Below are 21,392 nucleotides of genomic sequence, written 5' to 3' on the forward strand. Positions count from 1 at the left end.
TTCTAGATTAAAACCATTAATATCATGTAATTAACACAGATTATTTTTCAAAATGAGAGATTATTAAAAGATTTTTTTTTTAAATACAAATAAAAAACTGGCAGGGAGGTCGGCACCCCAGCGCCCTCTATGGGCGAGCCGCTGCTGGTGGAGCGGCATGAATATGACGATGATCTGCATCATTCAAATTCACTCGATGCAATTTAAAAAACAACGGAGGCAACGGTCAACTGTACACTTCGCTTCACGACCAGCATCAGAAGAGATCGTCTTTCACCTTTCGCTGAAACTTGCTTACAGGAAGGATGCCATTGAAATACAGAGAACCGTCTGACAAAGAGACTTGTATTATACATCCGCGGAGTCGGGCCAGGTAACCGGAAAAATCTCATTTTATTAATAATGCACCACCACATTTAACCAAAATCTTGTGTTTTTTGGGGTCGGGGTACAAATCATTTGTATTAATGCTTATTTGAGGAGGTTAAATCATGAAAGGCATTCATTCCTTCCACTGGAAAAGGGCCCTGGACTTTTTGTTACTAGAAATATCTTTGCATATGAAGGAAAATGTGAAAACAAAATCATAAAGGAATTTAATTTGAGTTAAACTCCCTCTTTTGAACAATCGATAAATCGATAATCGTGTTTTTATATACGCTTTAAGATAAACCGTGTGCAATTTCAATACTTGAATCCATTGTAGAGTATTTTCTCCATATATTTACCAAAGACGGTTTAAAAAATGCTGTTTGAAACTGCCTCTGTTTACAACTTCATGTGAGGCATAGATGTGGATGGTGCATATACTACATACAGTATATAACCATCACTGATGTTTCAGCTCTGCTTCTGCAACACCAGCACACGCTGCTCACACGTCAAATGAAGCATCTATGTATACAGTACAAATGTTACATTTCAGCCTTTTTAAGGCATGAATAAATCATAATCACAGGAAAAAAACTTTTACAGATGCTATTTCAGTGCTAAAAGATGAGTGACACAACGACACATTATTGAATGCGGTGGGACTTTGAGTGAATTAGCTAACCAAGCAACATACAATAGATTTTGTGTTTCAAAGCCTTTTTTTTTTTCCGCAGAAATGTATACCTGCTGTTCATGATCATCCTTACATCTTTCAACTTGTTTGCCATCCCTTTGGACATGGCCTTTTCTGAGGATATCCACAAAAGCTCACACAAGATTTGGTTATCTTTAAATGTCATCTCAGACATAGTGTTCTGTTTTGACATCTTGATAAACTTTCGAATGGGATTCTTCAAGGAACATGGTCAGGTAGGAAACCAGCCGTAACAGCGTTCTGGGTGAAAAACAAGAAACGAAATGAAAACTAAACCTTTGCATTAGCCAGATTACTGATGAACGCCTTAATAATGCCAATCACACATTTTTAGAAATAGTCCAGTTTAACTGATGACAACAACGTAAATATGATTATCTTACTTAGCTGCACCTGTCTATGTTTTTATATTCAAAACAGATTTTCAGTCCGCACTTTTTTGTTCCGTCTAGGTGCTCGTTCTTGATCCTCAGCTGATAAAGAAAGACTATCTAAGCTCGTGGTTTGTTCCAGACCTGCTGGCTGCGTTTCCGGCGGATGTCTTCATCATAATTTTGGTGAGTTTGCTTATTCGGCCTTATTAATATCAGTCACATTGATGATATCAACTATTCGACGTCTTACTATAAAACCATATTTGATTTGTTTCAGGAAAACTATCACGTTGACACGAGCTCGCTGATGGCCTCAAAGATCATGAGGATCCTCATGTTTGTGAGGATTCTGAGCATGATACGTCTGCTCCGTGTCCCGAAACTCACCAGGTTTTTCTTGGAACTTGAAGAAGTAAGGAATAGCCAGTTTCTTGCATACAAAAGTAGACATTTTTGTTGTTGTATGGAGTGTGATTGTAATGGTTGCATGGTGTTTTCGTACGTGCTTGTAGGATTTACACATCCAGCTTGTAGCAGTGAGAAGAACCTTTAGAACCTTGTTTGTTGCAGTGGTGCTGTTTCTTATTATGCACTGGAACGCCTGCATCCAGTTTTTCCTCTCCGGGCTGGGTGAATTTCCACCTGATAGCTGGGTCACACAAGAACACCTCCTGGTAAATGGTACATGGTTTTTAATATGGTGAGAAGTCACGTGAATTGAATGCCTGTTTTATTCTTTTTTTGACACATTACGTAGAATGCCTCAATTGGAGAGAAGTACTCATCTTCTTTCTTTCGTGCATTCTGCCAAATGACCGGGACACTATGTGGAGCTTCTGACCCTCCGACACGTACGTCACACTTCCAACATGCATTCGAAATACTTAAATTCAGCGATGCTTGCATTTAGACGAACTCAGGGCTTTGACCAAATCCTTAACAATAAAACTTACCACAACCTAGTAAAAGCAAGCAGCACTCAAAAAGGATGTAAAAAGATGCAATAATGGCGTTTGCATGGATGTGTTTCTCTGATTTGTAGGTATTGAAGAACAATGGGCCGCCATCATAAGTACTGTGATTGGCCGATCGATGTTTATTGCACTTGTTGCATGGCAGATAGCAACATTTGCAGCTAGCAATGCGAACGTAAAAGAGGTGCTCTTTTGTAACATTTGCTCATTTTTATTAAATGAACTGAAGGTACGTCAGATAATATAATGGCATATTTGATATGTTACATCTGTAGCTGAAAAACTTCGAACATCTGCCCAAGGCATTGCGCAAGCGTGCCATTGCAGGCTACAGATGGCAACAGAAAAGGAGCTGTCTTGGCCTCCTGCAAGAATCGCTAAAAAAGGTTTGTCAAATTGAGAAAGTTAGATTTTTTAAAATATGAACTGACGTGTGCAGTTATACCATTTTGTCAAATGTTGTCACTGACCGATCAAAAGAGTGTAAATGTGTATACCTTCTAAACGTTTATTTTGTTCATGTGTAGGAGCAAATTAGCATATTCATGAGCTCAAAGGTAAAAGACATTCATGTTTCGTACTGTAGGATGTTATGAAAGTCATGTGCCCAAACTTGATGAAGGGATGGCTGTTTGCTAGTGGCGATGTCACGCTGATCGAGGCCGTTCTGATGAAGCTGGAGTGCGAAATCTTCCAGACAGGCGACATCATCATCCAACGGAACGGTCCTGCTGACAGGATGTTCTTCATCGAGCGTGGACGGGTACACGAGGAGATCAAGTCTTTCCAGCAGGAGCTCTTGTCTGGAGAGTACTTTGGAGGTGGTGTATGAGAAACTTGCTTTAATTCAGTTTGAACTTTACAGAGACACACATCATATCATTTTTACCAAGAACTTCCTACTTTTGACAGGAAGCTGGTAGTATGTGTGAAAGAATTCAGACATAATTCGGACAACTTGGAAAACGACCGAAAAACCTTTAAGTGTGCCATTGGTATATTTAAAAGAAAATATACATACAGTATATACTGTACCGCCAGTCTACTTTTTATGTTGACTTACTGTAGATCTACTTGTTTTCATCATTTGATGGAGAAATGCCGTACTCTATAAAAGTGTTATGACGTATTTGGCTTGTAGTTAAGTTTCTTGCTTATATATTGAATGTTTTTTCTATTTGGATTTCTCTGTTATGTCTTTGCAGAGATCAGTTTGCTCTTGGGAGGACAGCAGCCTGCTCAACTTCGTGCCTTAAGTTCCTGCACACTTTTTTCCTTGTCTGTGGACAAGCTGCAGGAACTTGAGAAGAGCTTTCCTGATGTGATCGCTGATCTGCGGGAAGCGGCTCATCAGCACCTTTCAGATATCGAGCGTACGAAGCCTTTTCAAAGCAGTCAGACTGGGTGTAGTGGCTTTAAAAAAAGTCTTTATGCTGAAAAAACAATGCGAGTGACGTTACAGTCCATTTAGCAATGCTCAAAACAAAGCTCAGAAGTTCAGCTTATGTTGGTGTATTATGTGTGCATTAACTCTCTGCTAAAGTGTTTTGTTTGTGTGCTTTACAGAAGGTGCTGCGGAGGATGAAAATGAAGATCAAGTGTGAAGAAGATGGAGTGCTTATTAATTAAAACTAAGAAACGTTCACACACTTGTCTCTGATTTTTTGGGCTTCGTTGGTTCTTGTCAATACTAGTGTTAACATATGGAAACATTTAGTGGTTTGCCCTTTAGTGCTCAAGTCACAGTTTTGGCCATCTTATCTTTTAATTTGACATTATTTGAAGATGAAAATACCTTTGCAGTAGTGTAATGCTATGGAGGAAGGAGAAAGTAAGCGGGATTATAAATCCACATTTGGTGGTTATGACCTAAATCAGCTTTAAAGCGATCCTGGTTAAGGCCTTTGGTCCTAAAGCGGCTTCTTCAAATGCTCCAGAGACTCAGCTTGAGGCCGGACCAAGGAGACCAGGTTGTCCAGCAACCTTTACCAGAATCATCTTCTCCACTGGGAGCCCACTCACAAGCCCCAGAAGCTTCTGAATATCAGAAGGCGTGAAATAAGATGCTGTTCTCAATGATGTTTATGAGTCTTTCGTGATTTTATTGCAATCAAAACATCTTGATGAATTATATAACAATACCTAAATGATTCTGTGAATCACAAACCTGAGGAAAAGAACTGTGATATAGAAAGGTCTCAGATTGAAAAAATACAGACTACTTATTTCCAGAGGTTCTTATAAATATATTTTACGGTCATACTTAGATTAAAACTAACATGTTTCTAAACTTCAATTTGATGATCCACTGATTCCGTCATACAGTAAGCATGCACAATAACTGTAACTGCAAAGTCATGGTCTTCAGCTTCAGGCACACCGTTGAATGAAAAAGATTCAACACTATTGCATATATCACACAAGCAGCCACACTAACACACAGATCAGTCCTTCATTGTCATATATTAATGTGCTTGGAAAACATGAAATAAATATTGAAAGGACCACAACATTTCTGATCTTCCAAAGCGACACACTAAGGCACTGCTGCTCCTTAAGGAAATGGGTGAACTTCAAGAAAAAAAACATGTCCAGGCCACCGTATACAACTTATATTTTTCTTAAATAAATAATTTTTGCGATTGTGACATTGTGACCTACTTTAAGTACATTAATCAAAAAAATTCATTGTTATGGGTCCTGTATAGGAGGTTTCAATAATTCTCATTATTCTAAATGGTGATTCTCATACTGTAATACAGTACGTAATATAAATAAAATAAGCATAAATTAAAGCCAGTACAACAAATTCTACAACATGGTACTTGTCAAATTAAGTATTACAAGAAAAAAATAAGCCTTATTTCCCCAATACAACACTGAGACATTGGGTAAATGTATGTGCTTACTTATAAAATAATGTCACAATGTAAAAATGTATTAAACATCAGCTCTCTTTGAGCGAAATATTGTCTTATTTCTGGTGGAGAGAAAGATGACCACAACATGTCCTTTTTCTGAGTTTCACCCAATTTAACTTTAAAAACTGTCCTAGTTACAACACCGCTGCAATCTGGTATGTTGTTGCACACATTTGATACTCTGCTTCCATTCCAATAACTTAACTTCTTTTTGTTTTAACAAGTCAGTCTGTAAATGTACTGAAATGTGCACCGCATATAAATTAATTAGGCTTTAAAATTAAAACATAAAATTGAAATGTAAAACATAAAAGAGAACTTTGGGTTTCTAGGCAGGATCGTGCACAGTGTCGCTGTTTAGACGGAGATAGAGCCCTCCCTGAAGTTGGTTTTCCCAATCAGAACGTTTAACAGAATGGCTTTTCGCTCTCTTCTTTCCTTCTGTGCCTTTTTAATGATGTCATCAAGTTGTGACTCATCCTGTCGCCCAACCAGGTAACCCTTGCCCCCATAGCCATCAGCTACGATGTGATAATCTGCAAGCAGAAAACAAGAAAAAAACGAATTCATACTTTTGTATCCAAATACAGTATAGAAGAAAGTCAAATGTCAGTGCTGCTGTATTCCTTGAGTGTACAACTGCTGGACACTATGCAATCCTATAATGTCACAGGTGCTACGGAAGACTCAACAATAAATTACTAAATAACAAAAATGGTAAATAACTGTGACCCAGACTTCTCTTTTAAAGCGATTTTACACGTAGTTGAACTGTACGGTACAACAACATTCAAGTAAATAATTTCCCTGGTTAGTAATATGACATCACAGGTCAAAAAACATACATGCAACAATATCCTTTTTCTGAAAAACATCTTGATCCACATATTTTTTTGAAGACTCGGGAGGTGTACTGTAAACTTCAAACTCGTGCTAAATCCTACATTTATGACAACATTTTGAAAATATTATTAGAGTAAACCATCTCACCTGTGAAGGCGAGACCACAGGCTACATTGCTCCCGAGCAAAGGCACTTGTTCTCTGGAGATCTGACTCCAGCAGGCATCATTTCCGACCAGAGCGATCACCGGTGTCTGACATGACGTGAAAAAACAGCTCATTTACAATCGTTCTGGCTTATATACTGCATTTATGCATTATGCACTTACAATATAAGTCTATGGGGACAATCACATAACATGCTTCATCTGCTGTTGATCGCATATGGAAAGGGTTAAAAATGTTATGATTTTTTAATTCATTTGTAAATAAATCAAATGTAATCCAAAACCCTATTACGCCCTGTCCTGTCTTTTAAATAGATATGTAAACTACTTTGTCCCCAGTACATAAAAGGGATTTATATGTGAGGTTTGGCCGTGTTTTCCCCACCTTGTGGCGTGTAAAGGTATCAAATTCAGCTACACTGTATCCAAGGGAACCATCACCGTAAATGATCCAAACCTGTAACACACACATCGCACCACGTGGGAAAAGCTGTTTCAATAACTGGGGCAAATGTCACTACAGTCAGGTCAGCTAGGTCCTCTGGTCAAACAGAGATCAATATCAAAGCATTCAATACAATTTAACTTCTTTACAGTCTTACCTCAGAGTCAGGTCGACAGAGCTTGGCCCCCAGAGCAAAACCTCCTCCAACACCCAGAGTCCCAAAAGCTCCAGAAAACAGAATCATCAATTCCTTCAAAACGGTGCTTTAGATGTTCACAAACAGGTCAAAAAATATCGATAGTCCTGCTAACCTGGGTCTAGCCAGCGCAGCGGGCCCCGCGGCCTCATGATATAAGCAGCACTGCCGACAAAATCTCCCCCGGCGGCCACTATGATGCTGTCCTCATTCAAAAGCTCATCCACCCGGTGCAGAACATTCAGAGGATTCAGATGCATCTCTGTCTTCTCATCTGCTTTGGCTCTGAGATAAACAAATAGGCAGCGAGATGAAACTAAAGGGAGTTATAGGTCATAGGTTTACACATTCAGTCTCCTGAGACAAAGCTGACATGCAAGCAAGAATAGAAAAGGTGGGGAAAGTTCACCTCTTAGTTTTCTCTTTGACGTAATCTCCTTCTTTCAGACTTTGAGGCCATTCCTCTGGGCATCTGTGTCCCTTGAGGGCTTTAGAGAGACGCAGGAGGAAAGAGCCAGCATCGCCTGAAACATTTGGAAAACAAATTGTCAGTGTAGAACCCCTTTTTTAGTAGTGTATATGTACTGTATGTATACACAGGTTATAACCTCAAGTTATACAAATATGATGTAGCTGTAATCCGCTGAGCGGCTAAACTGGGAGTGCTGTATTTGTGACGCATCAAAAAGGACATCATACATACAAAAAACAGAAAGCTTTCCAATACTCCAATTATTACTCCACAAACATGTTGCAAAAATAAATTGCTGGTCAACAAAGAGTACACTTACTCCCCATTCACCCCCTCCTGACCCACAACAGGTGAGCAGGTGCCCGATAACCACTTCCTACATATCTCACGACCCCTCCCAAATCATGTGACGCATTTACCATTTCATGTCCACTACAGATGGATTTTGATTCTAGTTTATTTAGTGCAGAGCTTTTTAAACTTCAAAAGGTCCCAAAAGATGTCCCATGTGCTTTAAGACCACATATTTTATATACATATAAATATACACAATAAAGTACAGTCTCTTTACAAAACATTGATCACAAGATTGTAAGTGTGTAATGTAAATGATGTGCACAAATGATAAAATACTGTAGTAGAGTATACTATAATATTTACTATAGTCAAGATACTCCGGTATAGGGTGTTCAATTAAGTATAGGCCTATTACAGTTAATGAATTAAAACTAGTTAGATACTATAGTTAATACTATAGTACAGAGAATTTTATTTTCATTAATGTATTATACATTATGTATTCAGGAAAGAAATTAAACTGCACTTCTTCACCTTGAATGGCCACTGTGGGTTTCCAGAACATGTCCGAGTTCTTCAATAGCTGACTTCTGTCTCTGTTAACTGCAATGATTTTACTCCGTCGGTTCAGCACCCTTCCATAACCCAATCTGAAGTCACACACTGTGCCTACAAACCAAAACAAATCATGTATTGACATCTAGAAAAAGAATAGCTTAGTTTTCTAAGCATTCCGAACAGTATAAAACCATAGAAAATAAAAAGACACTAGATGGCGCTGTTACTCACCCGCCAGCAGCACAAGATCAGCATCTTTCAAGGCATCTCTCCTGTTCTGTCTGATGTGCAGTAGACTGTTCTTTCCCAGCATGCCCCGAGACATCCCACCCAGGAAGCAAGGAATGCCTAAAGACTCTAGGGCCTTTCTGTAAGACACACATCCAAAAAGAGAGTTCAAACTTCAACCATGAGTTACATGTCCGGGTGCTATAAATCAATAATTGTTGCCGTTTTTGGCTCATGCTTACACAACTAAAGCATTATTCTATATGATCAATTTATTCAATACATACAGTAACTGTGTTGGTTGCATATGGAGCATAAAAACCCTTTGGACCTAAAGCAGTGGTTCTCGAACTGGGGGCCCCAAGATTGATCCAGGGGGACACGGAATTTGTATCATACTTTTCACGCAATCAAACACTAGAAAAATAACCAAAATTATTTATGTTTCAGCATTGTATAACTGAATATGTTTTTGGTTTCTTAAAATTCTAGTTTAGGATTATGCGACTTTATTTTGGGGAGGGTCGAAAATGCACTGTACAACAAGGAAAACGTTTGAGAACTACGGACCTAAAGGGATAGTTCACACCAAGATTTAAACTCTTTTTTTGTAAGAAAAATAAATATTTGTTCTGCAGAATACAAAAGAAGATATTTGTTGGTAGCCAAACAACACCGCCCCATTGACTTGGCCCCAAAATGATTTCTCAACATATTTTCTTTTCCACATAAAAATGAACCAGAAGTTTTGAACCACATGAGAATATAATTTTTTGAGAAAAATTTTTTTGAGTGTTATTTTATACTTCTAATGCCCTTTATTGCAAAGAAAAATAAATAGTAAGCAGGTCTAAAGTAGCAGAACGGGTTTTTTCACGATATGATTTAAAAAAATGTAAAGGTGTCAACCAGTATATGTCAATATTAAATGTTTAAAGTTTACTGTTTAATGAAGGAGGGGTGTCTTTAAATATCTAGACTGGCACCACAAAGACAATAGGTTTAATATCCAGAAGGGGATTGATGAACTACTCCATGAACGAGTATGACACAAACTGGGTAAAGACAGAATGGCTAAATGACCTGACATCATCTGCAGGTGTAGGCGGCAAGGTTGCTTGGCTGCCCAACAGTATGACGGGTTTCTTGGCTCGGCTCACCAGTTCCACACATCTTTGAATCTGGAAATGAATGAAACAACTTGAATACCGAGTCATGTAAATAAGATCTAATCTGCCATGTCTGAAGTAAAAGTCACAGCTTTCTAGATCGTTTCATTCTGCCCTGTTATGGTTCATGTTAAAGATGATGAGAATCAAATGAGATCTAATGTGACGCAACCATAAAAGCAATTAATAATACATCTCAAATGGCCATTAAATGATTGACAGGTCTCACCTCATCCTCTGTGGCCTGCGGGATGTGAACGGGAAGTGGGGAGGGATCACGGTTTTCCCAAGCTCCAGCAAATAAGTTAGATAAGTGATTTTTAAGATACCTGGCGGATAACAAACAAAAACACTTTCAACGTAAAAGTGATTGCCTTTCCTTTAATAATGAAATAAAGCGTAAGAAAATTGGAGGAAATAAAAAGTGAGAAATGTTTTACCGTGCAGTGATTTTGCCCATAAGACCTTTGGGAGTGTTTTTAGGGGCAAACTCTTTTTCCACCACATGGAAAGGGTACAGCGTGTCTATGGGAAGCTCGATAAACACTGGGCCTGTGAAATTGTTATACACATCAAACTGTACTTATGCACACAGAGTCAGGTCATGTACTCTCTAAAAAGTGTGATTCACTATATCTTAACTTGTCTGAAAAGTGACATGTTTCAATCACTCACAAAAATGATAAATGATTAAATGAAAAAATGGTCATTCGCAGCATAACCTGGTGTGCCAGACTGTGCCACGGCCAATGCTTTTCTCACAGTAGGAACGATTTCTCTCACTGTTCTCACTGAAGCACAGAACTTACAGAGGGGTTTAAAGAGAGACATCTGGTCAATATCCTGCAGGGCTCCTCTACCCTAAAAAACACAAAAATCGAATGTCAAGAGGAAGAGTGGTGGGTTATTCTTGTACAAATTGTAGATTTTCATATTTATAACAGATCACAAAACCATCACATATGACACACACTTAAAATATTACTGTTCGCTGTATTAACATAAACAATTAATGTCTTAAGCTAGGATCTCTTCTACGTTACACACACGACTCAACAGAATGTTCATATCAAATGTATTTTACAGTAAGATATACTATGTCTACAACTTTTCAGCACCAATGAGAATTTATGGGATCAGATTGACAACACATTCTTAGGAGGACAATACTCACATATTTATATCCACATCCTAATTTTATTTAAAAAAAGGAGTTTTATGTTCTTGCCATAAAGATCATCAGAAGTTAGAATAGCTTCACAGATGTTTTATACATGGGTCGAAATAAATTGATAAAGTGATTTTGTGTCCATAGAAAGCACATTAAATGTAAGTAAAATGTCTTTTTACTTACAACGTAAAGTTTCTTGGACAATAAAGTCACAATTTGGTTGAAATACTGTTACATTGTCATTCAGCGTAACACAATATGTACAAATTCAGAATTTTACTTATTAAAATATATAAAATAATTAGGGGAACATTTACATTTTATTGTGCTTTAAATATGTAAAAAAGATTATTGACCATTGGCCGAAATTTTTTTTTTTACAAATCATTAGCATTTAGTGTGAAAGTAACTATTCTCTTTTTATATGTGATAAATAGATTTTTGTGATAAATAGACTTATTTATTTTATGCTTAAACCCTTTTTCGTCAAAAATATAAATTATTTTAGCAGTGCGGAATTTCATTTGAATATAATGATGATGATATAATGACATTCTTGTTCAGAGCAAGTCGAAACATTGAATGTCACAAGTATTCCGTCAAATATAAAGTAACGACTTTATAATACAAGAATAAGTGTTCACAACATCATAATGCTAGCTAACAGTTTACTTTTAATAGCTTATTGTTTGGCATCATACGTCTTCCAGAAGGAAATATTATGCGCAAACAATGGTGTCAGAGACTCCTCTATATTAAATTATGAGCGAAAGAATCCCTCCACAATAATTGATCATTAATGTCACTCAACACTTCGTGTTAATATATACATGAGAATGCGATGTGCTTGTTACACTGAAAGGTTTGATAGATAAGTATACTGTAAGCTCTTGACCGGGCAAGTAGTAACAAAGCATGTCATTTTATTCTTAAGAAAAAATGAAGCAAACATTGAAGTTTCTTCTTTAGCTCCGTTCCTTAAGCTTCATCCCTGTACACCTGTTCTTCTGTTCATACTGAAATGAGATCATTTGCTTTGTTATTTTCTTTCTAGTGCGTTTCTTCTCTTCAACATGCTTCGTAAGATCCCGGTTAGAGCGGTTCAATAATAATATAAAAGTAATTGCTGACTTATTTGCTCTCTGTGTGTACACTTGTACTGGGCGGGAGGAACCAGGAGAGTTAAGATAAGCCTTGAGGTGAGGTGATGAATACACATCCAGTTTACTGTGTCAGAGATACATGGAGATAAAACCCTGTAATTTCATCACTACCACAATCTCATGAGTGCAGAGAAAGCATGTTAAGCATTCTTATACACACAGTTGTTGACAGACTCAATATTAAACTCACAACTTGCGCATGAAATGTTATATTCAAGTTTTAGAATTAAATTCATAAAATGATTTCTACTTTCAGAGCCTCACTGTTGCGGTCAGGGGGTTACCTCTGTGACGGACAGTTACCTGATATAATCTCACACCAATAGCGATATGAGGAACAGATAAGGCAGAGGTGTTCCAGCACGCCAGGCTGAGCAGAGAGTATGTAAAGTGCACCTTGAAGTAACTTTCTGACCTGCAGTAGAGTAGCAGCTGCACCACCGATAAGAAGCAGAGGAGATTCGGCCATCTGAGCGTTCTTCACCGCAGTGACAGTGTTGGTCAGTCCAGGTCCGGCCGTGACTGCAGCCACACCCACTGTGCCTACAGGGGCAAAACACTAGATTATCACCATCTAACATCCTCATGCAACACGAAGGACCCTCTTGCTTTCTTAGATTTGTTCTTACCGGAAAGTCTCGCCACGGCATCGGCTGCAAACACAGCCGTGGCCTCGTGCCGCGTGTCGACGATGCGGATGCCCAGTTTCTCACAGGCCACCAGGATGGGCGAGATGTGTCCTCCCACCAACGTAAAGACGAATTTGACCCCGTGAGCCCGCAGGACCTCCGCCACGCTCTCTCCTCCATGCCGGGGACTCTTACTTTCTGTCTGGGTGTCACAGACGTTGACAGTTAGAATAACATTCCCTGGTGTATAATGCAACAATCTTTGTCACTGCGAGGGGAGGAGAATACGCCTCAAGAGAATAGAATAATAGACACATTGTCGGATTGTGGGAGTGGTGTTTCCCTGTCCTGATTTATGGATATCTGCCAAAACAGGTGTTCTGCACGAACGTGTTTACATGCAATGTTGCAGTAAAAACTTGCATTTTTGGCAATACAACAAGAATGCTTAAGTGTCAAATAGGCGCATGAGATCAAAGACAGCAAGGCTTGTGATGCAGTGAGCTGCGCGTGCAGACCTGTCACCAGTGGCGGCTGGTGAAAAATATTTTAGGTGGGGCTGTTTGTGTGTGTGTGTGGGCATCTGGGGGGATCCTCCCCCAGAAATTTTTTAATTTCATAGATGTGATTTCCTGCATTCTGGTGCATTTTAGTCCATGTCCCTTGCCTATACCAATAAAAGAACTCAAACCAGTCAATACCAATGGTCTAAAAAGACAATATTAATTGAACGGGGTGAGTGAGTGAAGGGGATGGAGAATTCTTATTTGTACAGGAACTTTGCTCGTCTATCTTTCTGAGTGGCAAATCTCTCAATGACCCTTGTGTTGAAATCTGGAATGTCCCGTGTGAGTTTCTTCTCTATAGAGAGCATAGCCAGAGCGTTGAGGCGATCTTGTGCCATAGTGTTCCTAAGGAACGTTTTGATCCTCTTTAAAGTAGAGAAGCACCTCTCTGATTCTGCTGTTGTCATTGGTGTGGTGGTGATGAGGATCTTGAGAAGACTTACAGTTTCAGTGAATGTGTCTTGAAGGTTATTTTCCATTACAACCTGAAAGAGAGCCAGTGCACCACTGCAACCCTGGAAGTCCTCATTTTCATAGATAAGGGACAGTTCTGTTTTAAGTCTGGCTTTGTCCAACATGGGATAGGCTTCCACCGTGGTTCCTAGTGCTGAATCTGGGAACTTTCTGCTGTGTTGTGGGAACAAGTCTCCTTGCAACAGAGTGGCACTGATGAGATGATTGGTGAAAGAAAACCTCTCCTTGGCATGGCTCATAATGGTATCACACACCTATGAAATTAGACATAATTGTAGAAGAGTAAGCACAGAAAACATTAAGTTTTCACATTTCTCAGTTCAACAATACAACAAAATCAGCATATTCATAGCAGTTACAATTTTGTTATGAGCAAGTAAGTTTTATTAATTACAATACAGACACTAGCTCTCACTCACTCACTCGCTCGCTCGCTCGCTCTATTGGCGGTCTCTATCACTCACTCACTCACTCGCTTTATTGGCGGTCTCTATCACTCTCTCTCTCGCTCACTCACTCACACATACACACCATATAGCACTAATTAATAAAATCACAAATGTGAAAAAAAAGTAGATAGATTTGACAATTCAGAATACAAAAATGTGCAAACAAACACAAATACATATAGGCTATAGAATACAGAAACAGAATTTCTATTACTGCTTACCTCTATTGCCAGATGCTGTTGCGTTTCTTCTCCCATTGCCCTCCGTCTCTTCGGGGGTGGTTCCTGTACGGGTCCCCTATACTCCTCATCCTCAACTAGAGAAGGAACGGAGTCCCTGATCCAAAATAAGTTTCACAAGTCACTGTCCACCCTGAAATTACTGTATCAGAAACCAACTTGCTGGAGATATAAACATAATTTTAATAAACCTGTATTAAAATATGTGCTATTGTTGTGTTGGGCCTAGTCAATGTTATCTAGATTCATCACAAATAAATTCACTAGTCTAACATGGTGGCAAAATTGTAATATTTATGATAGGTTCTGTTGTGCTAAGCCATGTGGATTTATGTTTTTATTCTTTAGGCTGCATAAGCATGTTTTTAGCCAATATGCAAAATCATAGCCTACCTGATCACCTGTATGCTGTGAGTGAACCTCTGGGTGATCCCTGCGATGAAGACAGAGTCTATGTTCCTCTTCTGCAGATGGTTAAACAGCATGTCTACATGTGGCATGATTTTGTGGAATAACGCCAGGATGAAACAGAAAACCTCATCTTCCAACATTCTCATACAACCCCCGGCCTCTCTCTTTGATATGGCATCAAAGTCTCCTCTGTCTCGAATGGTTTGGAAGCACTTAACCAGTTCATCTTTGTGCTCGTAAACTGTGTTAACAGCACGACTGTGGAAGTTCCATCGCGTTGTTGAAGCTCCTGGAAGTCTGTGTGCCACCACTTCATCCAGCACTGCCGTTCGTTTGAATGACTTGGAAAAAAATGTAGAAAACCCCCCAATGTCTGAAAAAAACTGCCCGATCTTTGGGATGTGGGATGTTGCCTGCTGCATAATGAGGTTCAACTGATGCGCATAACAGTGAACGTAGTATGCACTCCCGTAGACGTCTTGCACTATACGCTGCACTCCACCTGTAGCACCCCTCATCACTGCGGCACCATCATAGGCCTGGGCAATTAATTTTCTCTCTTGTCCCGCAGGAAGGATGGTGCTCAGCCTTTCCAATAATGCAGTGGCAATCGTATCAGCGGTCGCATTTGGAAGCGCGATAAACTCAAAAAAACGTTGTTGAATGTTGTTGTGGCCATCTATGTACCGTAGCACAAGCACAAGCTGACAATGAGTGCAGATGTCGGTTGTCTCGTCTGCCTGAATGGCAATATAGTCCGACTGTTTCACCTCTTCCAGAATGCGGTCTCTGAGAACTGACAACATGCGCAGTCTAACAGTTCATTTTGCACGGTCTTCGAAGTGCCTTTAAAAACAGTGGCGTTCTCCAGGTGCACCTCCAACTCACGGTCGATTGAGGCCATAAGATCAATTAGACCCAGGAAAATGCCAGGGTTTTCTGATGCGTCACTCTCATCGTGACCACGCAAAGCAAGTTCAAAGGCACCACAACATTTCACGGCATCAATGATCTTTGACAAAATATGCCGATTCCTGTCCACCTCCTCGTTGTGCCTTCTTATGGCAATGCGGTGTCCCTCATCTAGCTGTGTGGCTATACTAATTCGGCCTAGCATGGCTAGCTTCACAGAGTTGTCCATATGCACTCTTGCCCGTTCATGTTTCTTAATGCGTTCTGACATATGTTTCAGGTCTGTCACCCCTGTCTGTGTCCACCAGCTATCACAAGCACTTGTTTTAAACAGTAAGCAAGGGAAGCAAAAGATTGCATTGGCGTAACCGCAGCTAGTAAGCCAAACCTTTCGATCGAACCAACCTCGGGAAAAGGTTCTCTTGTAGGTTTTCTCCTTTTCTCGCGCCTTTTGCGTTATATTCACTTCTGGCTTGTCTGGTCCGAGTTCTTTTACAATTAGTTTTTCCGCTAATGTTCTTCTTTCGAATGGATACAGGTGTAGAGATTTTACTGAATTTGGGGCAAGATTAACTCCCACGACTACATTATTGATATTCAACGTCGCCGGCGCCGCCATACTGCACTCGCACTCCGCTCTGAGGTAAAAGGTAAAAAGTGGTGCACTGCTCTAATCTTGGTTAGGGATGTGCACATCGATGCTATAGTATCGATATATCGATACTCGAAAGCTACTGTTTAGGTATCGATATTTCATATAAAGTATCGATATCTTAATTAAGGCATGACTAAATGTTATCAAAGCTGTGCAGTGTTTATGTCAATCGGTGGCGGTGTTTAAAATGTTAAAACTTTCCAGCCGGCTGTGCGTGCGTGCAGTCTGTAGCGCGATGACGTAGTGGACTTTACCCATACGTAATTGATGTCATACCCGCATGCACTGCGGGTGTATTTTGATGGTGCAGCGCGAGTTGTGTGGTCACGTGGACGACGCATTCATTTTAAACAGAGCGGCACGATGGCAGAGAGGAAAAGTAGCGTGGTGTGGTGCTATTTTTCTACAATATTGCACGATGCAATATATGTGATAAAAAAGTGGCACACAGCAATAATACTAGCAACCTTTTTAAACATTTACAAACTTATAAAGAGGTTGAACGAAACCAAGCTGCCCGTGCCCAGTCTTCCTCTGCCCAGTCTTCATCTGTCCGACAAAAGACGTTACAGGAGACTTTCCAGGGAGGCAAAAAGTATCCAGGTACAAAGAGCTGGTCATTAGTTAACCTATTACGTGTAATCCCTTGTCACTTGGTACAAATAGGCAAATAAAAATAAGTGTGTTTGTGCGCGCACACAAATGAAAGTTTGCAATAGGAAACTTCAGTACAGTTCAGTAATAGTTCTGTACAGTAAGTGTAACAGTTCAAGAAAAATGGCCTGTTTAAAATGACAGTGAAAAAATGCACAGTTAATGTTTTTAGGATTTACGTTATTTCATCATAATTTTTGGAAGAATGTGGTTTAAACATTTAATTTTTTTGTTAAATTAACCTTTTATAATAAATATGTTATTAATGGCCAGTACAAGTCGTAATTTGTCTTTAATTGTAATTATATTCTATTATAAAAATGAAAAATTCTCATACACTTTAAAAATGATAGCAGTATCGGTATCAGTATCGCTTAAATTTAAAGAAAAAATATCGGTATCGTATCGCATCAAAAAAATGTGGTATCGCCCATCACTAATCTTGGTACTACAGGCGATATTTTCAGAGCCCCTAAACCTTAAAATTACACGACGATGATTGGCGAAATATAAACTTTTTTGCGTAGCAACCGGGGAACCATTGGCTTAAATTCCAGCACTGTAGGGCTGAGCGAACTGGAGCCCAGGGAAGACAGCCTATTGGCTACTACTACTACACCAACATCCAAATATCATTCTGGAGAGTTCTAAACACATTCTAGATTAAAACCATTAATATCATGTAATTAACACAGATTATTTTTCAAAATGAGAGATTATTAAAAGATTTTTTTTTTTAAATACAAATAAAAAACTGGCAGGGAGGTCGGCACCCCAGCGCCCTCTATGGGCGAGCCGCTGCTGGTGGAGCGGCATGAATATGACGATGATCTGCATCATTCAAATTCACTCGATGCAATTTAAAAAACAACGGAGGCAACGGTCAACTGTACACTTCGCTTCACGACCAGCATCAGAAGAGATCGTCTTTCACCTTTCGCTGAAACTTGCTTACAGGAAGGATGCCATTGAAATACAGAGAACCGTCTGACAAAGAGACTTGTATTATACATCCGCGGAGTCGGGCCAGGTAACCGGAAAAATCTCATTTTATTAATAATGCACCACCACATTTAACCAAAATCTTGTGTTTTTGGGGGTCGGGGTACAAATCATTTGTATTAATGCTTATTTGAGGAGGTTAAATCATGAAAGGCATTCATTCCTTCCACTGGAAAAGGGCCCTGGACTTTTTGTTACTAGAAATATCTTTGCATATGAAGGAAAATGTGAAAACAAAATCATAAAGGAATTTAATTTGAGTTAAACTCCCTCTTTTGAACAATCGATAAATCGATAATCGTGTTTTTATATACGCTTTAAGATAAACCGTGTGCAATTTCAATACTTGAATCCATTGTAGAGTATTTTCTCCATATATTTACCAAAGACGGTTTAAAAAATGCTGTTTGAAACTGCCTCTGTTTACAACTTCATGTGAGGCATAGATGTGGATGGTGCATATACTACATACAGTATATAACCATCACTGATGTTTCAGCTCTGCTTCTGCAACACCAGCACACGCTGCTCACACGTCAAATGAAGCATCTATGTATACAGTACAAATGTTACATTTCAGCCTTTTTAAGGCATGAATAAATCATAATCACAGGAAAAAAACTTTTACAGATGCTATTTCAGTGCTAAAAGATGAGTGACACAACGACACATTATTGAATGCGGTGGGACTTTGAGTGAATTAGCTAACCAAGCAACATACAATAGATTTTGTGTTTCAAAGCCTTTTTTTTTCCGCAGAAATGTATACCTGCTGTTCATGATCATCCTTACATCTTTCAACTTGTTTGCCATCCCTTTGGACATGGCCTTTTCTGAGGATATCCACAAAAGCTCACACAAGATTTGGTTATCTTTAAATGTCATCTCAGACATAGTGTTCTGTTTTGACATCTTGATAAACTTTCGAATGGGATTCTTCAAGGAACATGGTCAGGTAGGAAACCAGCCGTAACAGCGTTCTGGGTGAAAAACAAGAAACGAAATGAAAACTAAACCTTTGCATTAGCCAGATTACTGATGAACGCCTTAATAATGCCAATCACACATTTTTAGAAATAGTCCAGTTTAACTGATGACAACAACGTAAATATGATTATCTTACTTAGCTGCACCTGTCTATGTTTTTATATTCAAAACAGATTTTCAGTCCGCACTTTTTTGTTCCGTCTAGGTGCTCGTTCTTGATCCTCAGCTGATAAAGAAAGACTATCTAAGCTCGTGGTTTGTTCCAGACCTGCTGGCTGCGTTTCCGGCGGATGTCTTCATCATAATTTTGGTGAGTTTGCTTATTCGGCCTTATTAATATCAGTCACATTGATGATATCAACTATTCGACGTCTTACTATAAAACCATATTTGATTTGTTTCAGGAAAACTATCACGTTGACACGAGCTCGCTGATGGCCTCAAAGATCATGAGGATCCTCATGTTTGTGAGGATTCTGAGCATGATACGTCTGCTCCGTGTCCCGAAACTCACCAGGTTTTTCTTGGAACTTGAAGAAGTAAGGAATAGCCAGTTTCTTGCATACAAAAGTAGACATTTTTGTTGTTGTATGGAGTGTGATTGTAATGGTTGCATGGTGTTTTCGTACGTGCTTGTAGGATTTACACATCCAGCTTGTAGCAGTGAGAAGAACCTTTAGAACCTTGTTTGTTGCAGTGGTGCTGTTTCTTATTATGCACTGGAACGCCTGCATCCAGTTTTTCCTCTCCGGGCTGGGTGAATTTCCACCTGATAGCTGGGTCACACAAGAACACCTCCTGGTAAATGGTACATGGTTTTTAATATGGTGAGAAGTCACGTGAATTGAATGCCTGTTTTATTCTTTTTTTGACACATTACGTAGAATGCCTCAATTGGAGAGAAGTACTCATCTTCTTTCTTTCGTGCATTCTGCCAAATGACCGGGACACTATGTGGAACTTCTGACCCTCCGACACGTACGTCACACTTCCAACATGCATTCGAAATACTTAAATTCAGCGATGCTTGCATTTAGACGAACTCAGGGCTTTGACCAAATCCTTAACAATAAAACTTACCACAACCTAGTAAAAGCAAGCAGCACTCAAAAAGGATGTAAAAAGATGCAATAATGGCGTTTGCATGGATGTGTTTCTCTGATTTGTAGGTATTGAAGAACAATGGGCCGCCATCATAAGTACTGTGATTGGCGGATCGATGTTTATTGCACTTGTTGCATGGCAGATAGCAACATTTGCAGCTAGCAATGCGAACGTAAAAGAGGTGCTCTTTTGTAACATTTGCTCATTTTTATTAAATGAACTGAAGGTACGTCAGATAATATAATGGCATATTTGATATGTTACATCTGTAGCTGAAAAACTTCGAACATCTGCCCAAGGCATTGCGCAAGCGTGCCATTGCAGGCTACAGATGGCAACAGAAAAGGAGCTGTCTTGGCCTCCTGCAAGAATCGCTAAAAAAGGTTTGTCAAATTGAGAAAGTTAGATTTTTTTAAATATGAACTGACGTGTGCAGTTATACCATTTTGTCAAATGTTGTCACTGACCGATCAAAAGAGTGTAAATGTGTATACCTTCTAAACGTTTATTTTGTTCATGTGTAGGAGCAAATTAGCATATTCATGAGCTCAAAGCTAAAAGACATTCATGTTTCGTACTGTAGGATGTTATGAAAGTCATGTGCCCAAACTTGATGAAGGGATGGCTGTTTGCTAGTGGCGATGTCACGCTGATCGAGGCCGTTCTGATGAAGCTGGAGTGCGAAATCTTCCAGACAGGCGACATCATCATCCAACGGAACGGTCCTGCTGACAGGATGTTCTTCATCGAGCGTGGACGGGTACACGAGGAGATCAAGTCTTTCCAGCAGGAGCTCTTGTCTGGAGAGTACTTTGGAGGTGGTGTATGAGAAACTTGCTTTAATTCAGTTTGAACTTTACAGAGACACACATCATATCATTTTTACCAAGAACTTCCTACTTTTGACAGGAAGCTGGTAGTATGTGTGAAAGAATTCAGACATAATTCGGACAACTTGGAAAACGACCGAAAAACCTTTAAGTGTGCCATTGGTATATTTAAAAGAAAATATACATACAGTATATACTGTACCGCCAGTCTACTTTTTATGTTGACTTACTGTAGATCTACTTGTTTTCATCATTTGATGGAGAAATGCCGTACTCTATAAAAGTGTTATGACGTATTTGGCTTGTAGTTAAGTTTCTTGCTTATATATTGAATGTTTTTTCTATTTGGATTTCTCTGTTATGTCTTTGCAGAGATCAGTTTGCTCTTGGGAGGACAGCAGCCTGCTCAACTTCGT

The 21,392-nt window shown here is 39.3% G+C and overlaps 1 protein-coding gene across 1 annotated transcript; it reads right to left on the reverse strand.

The window, feature by feature from the left end:
* Nucleotides 1-5,496: 5,496 nt before the first annotated feature.
* LOC306902740 (2-hydroxyacyl-CoA lyase 2-like) lies at nt 5,497-20,283 on the reverse strand (the record flags this gene model as incomplete). The annotated part of the gene is made up of 15 exons (XM_079471565.1): nt 5,497-5,892; nt 6,347-6,452; nt 6,751-6,822; nt 6,968-7,035; nt 7,122-7,291; nt 7,416-7,530; nt 8,310-8,444; nt 8,565-8,701; nt 9,645-9,742; nt 9,960-10,059; nt 10,171-10,282; nt 10,453-10,591; nt 12,480-12,607; nt 12,694-12,895; nt 20,275-20,283. The coding sequence occupies 15 exons, from the start codon at nt 20,281-20,283 to the stop codon at nt 5,714-5,716; spliced, it is 1,770 nt and encodes a 589-aa protein (XP_079327691.1). The 3' UTR covers nt 5,497-5,713.
* Nucleotides 20,284-21,392: the final 1,109 nt, after the last annotated feature.

This window comes from Barbatula barbatula (genome assembly GCF_947034865.1).
Source record: "Barbatula barbatula genome assembly, chromosome: 2".
Lineage (NCBI taxonomy): Eukaryota > Metazoa > Chordata > Actinopteri > Cypriniformes > Nemacheilidae > Barbatula > Barbatula barbatula.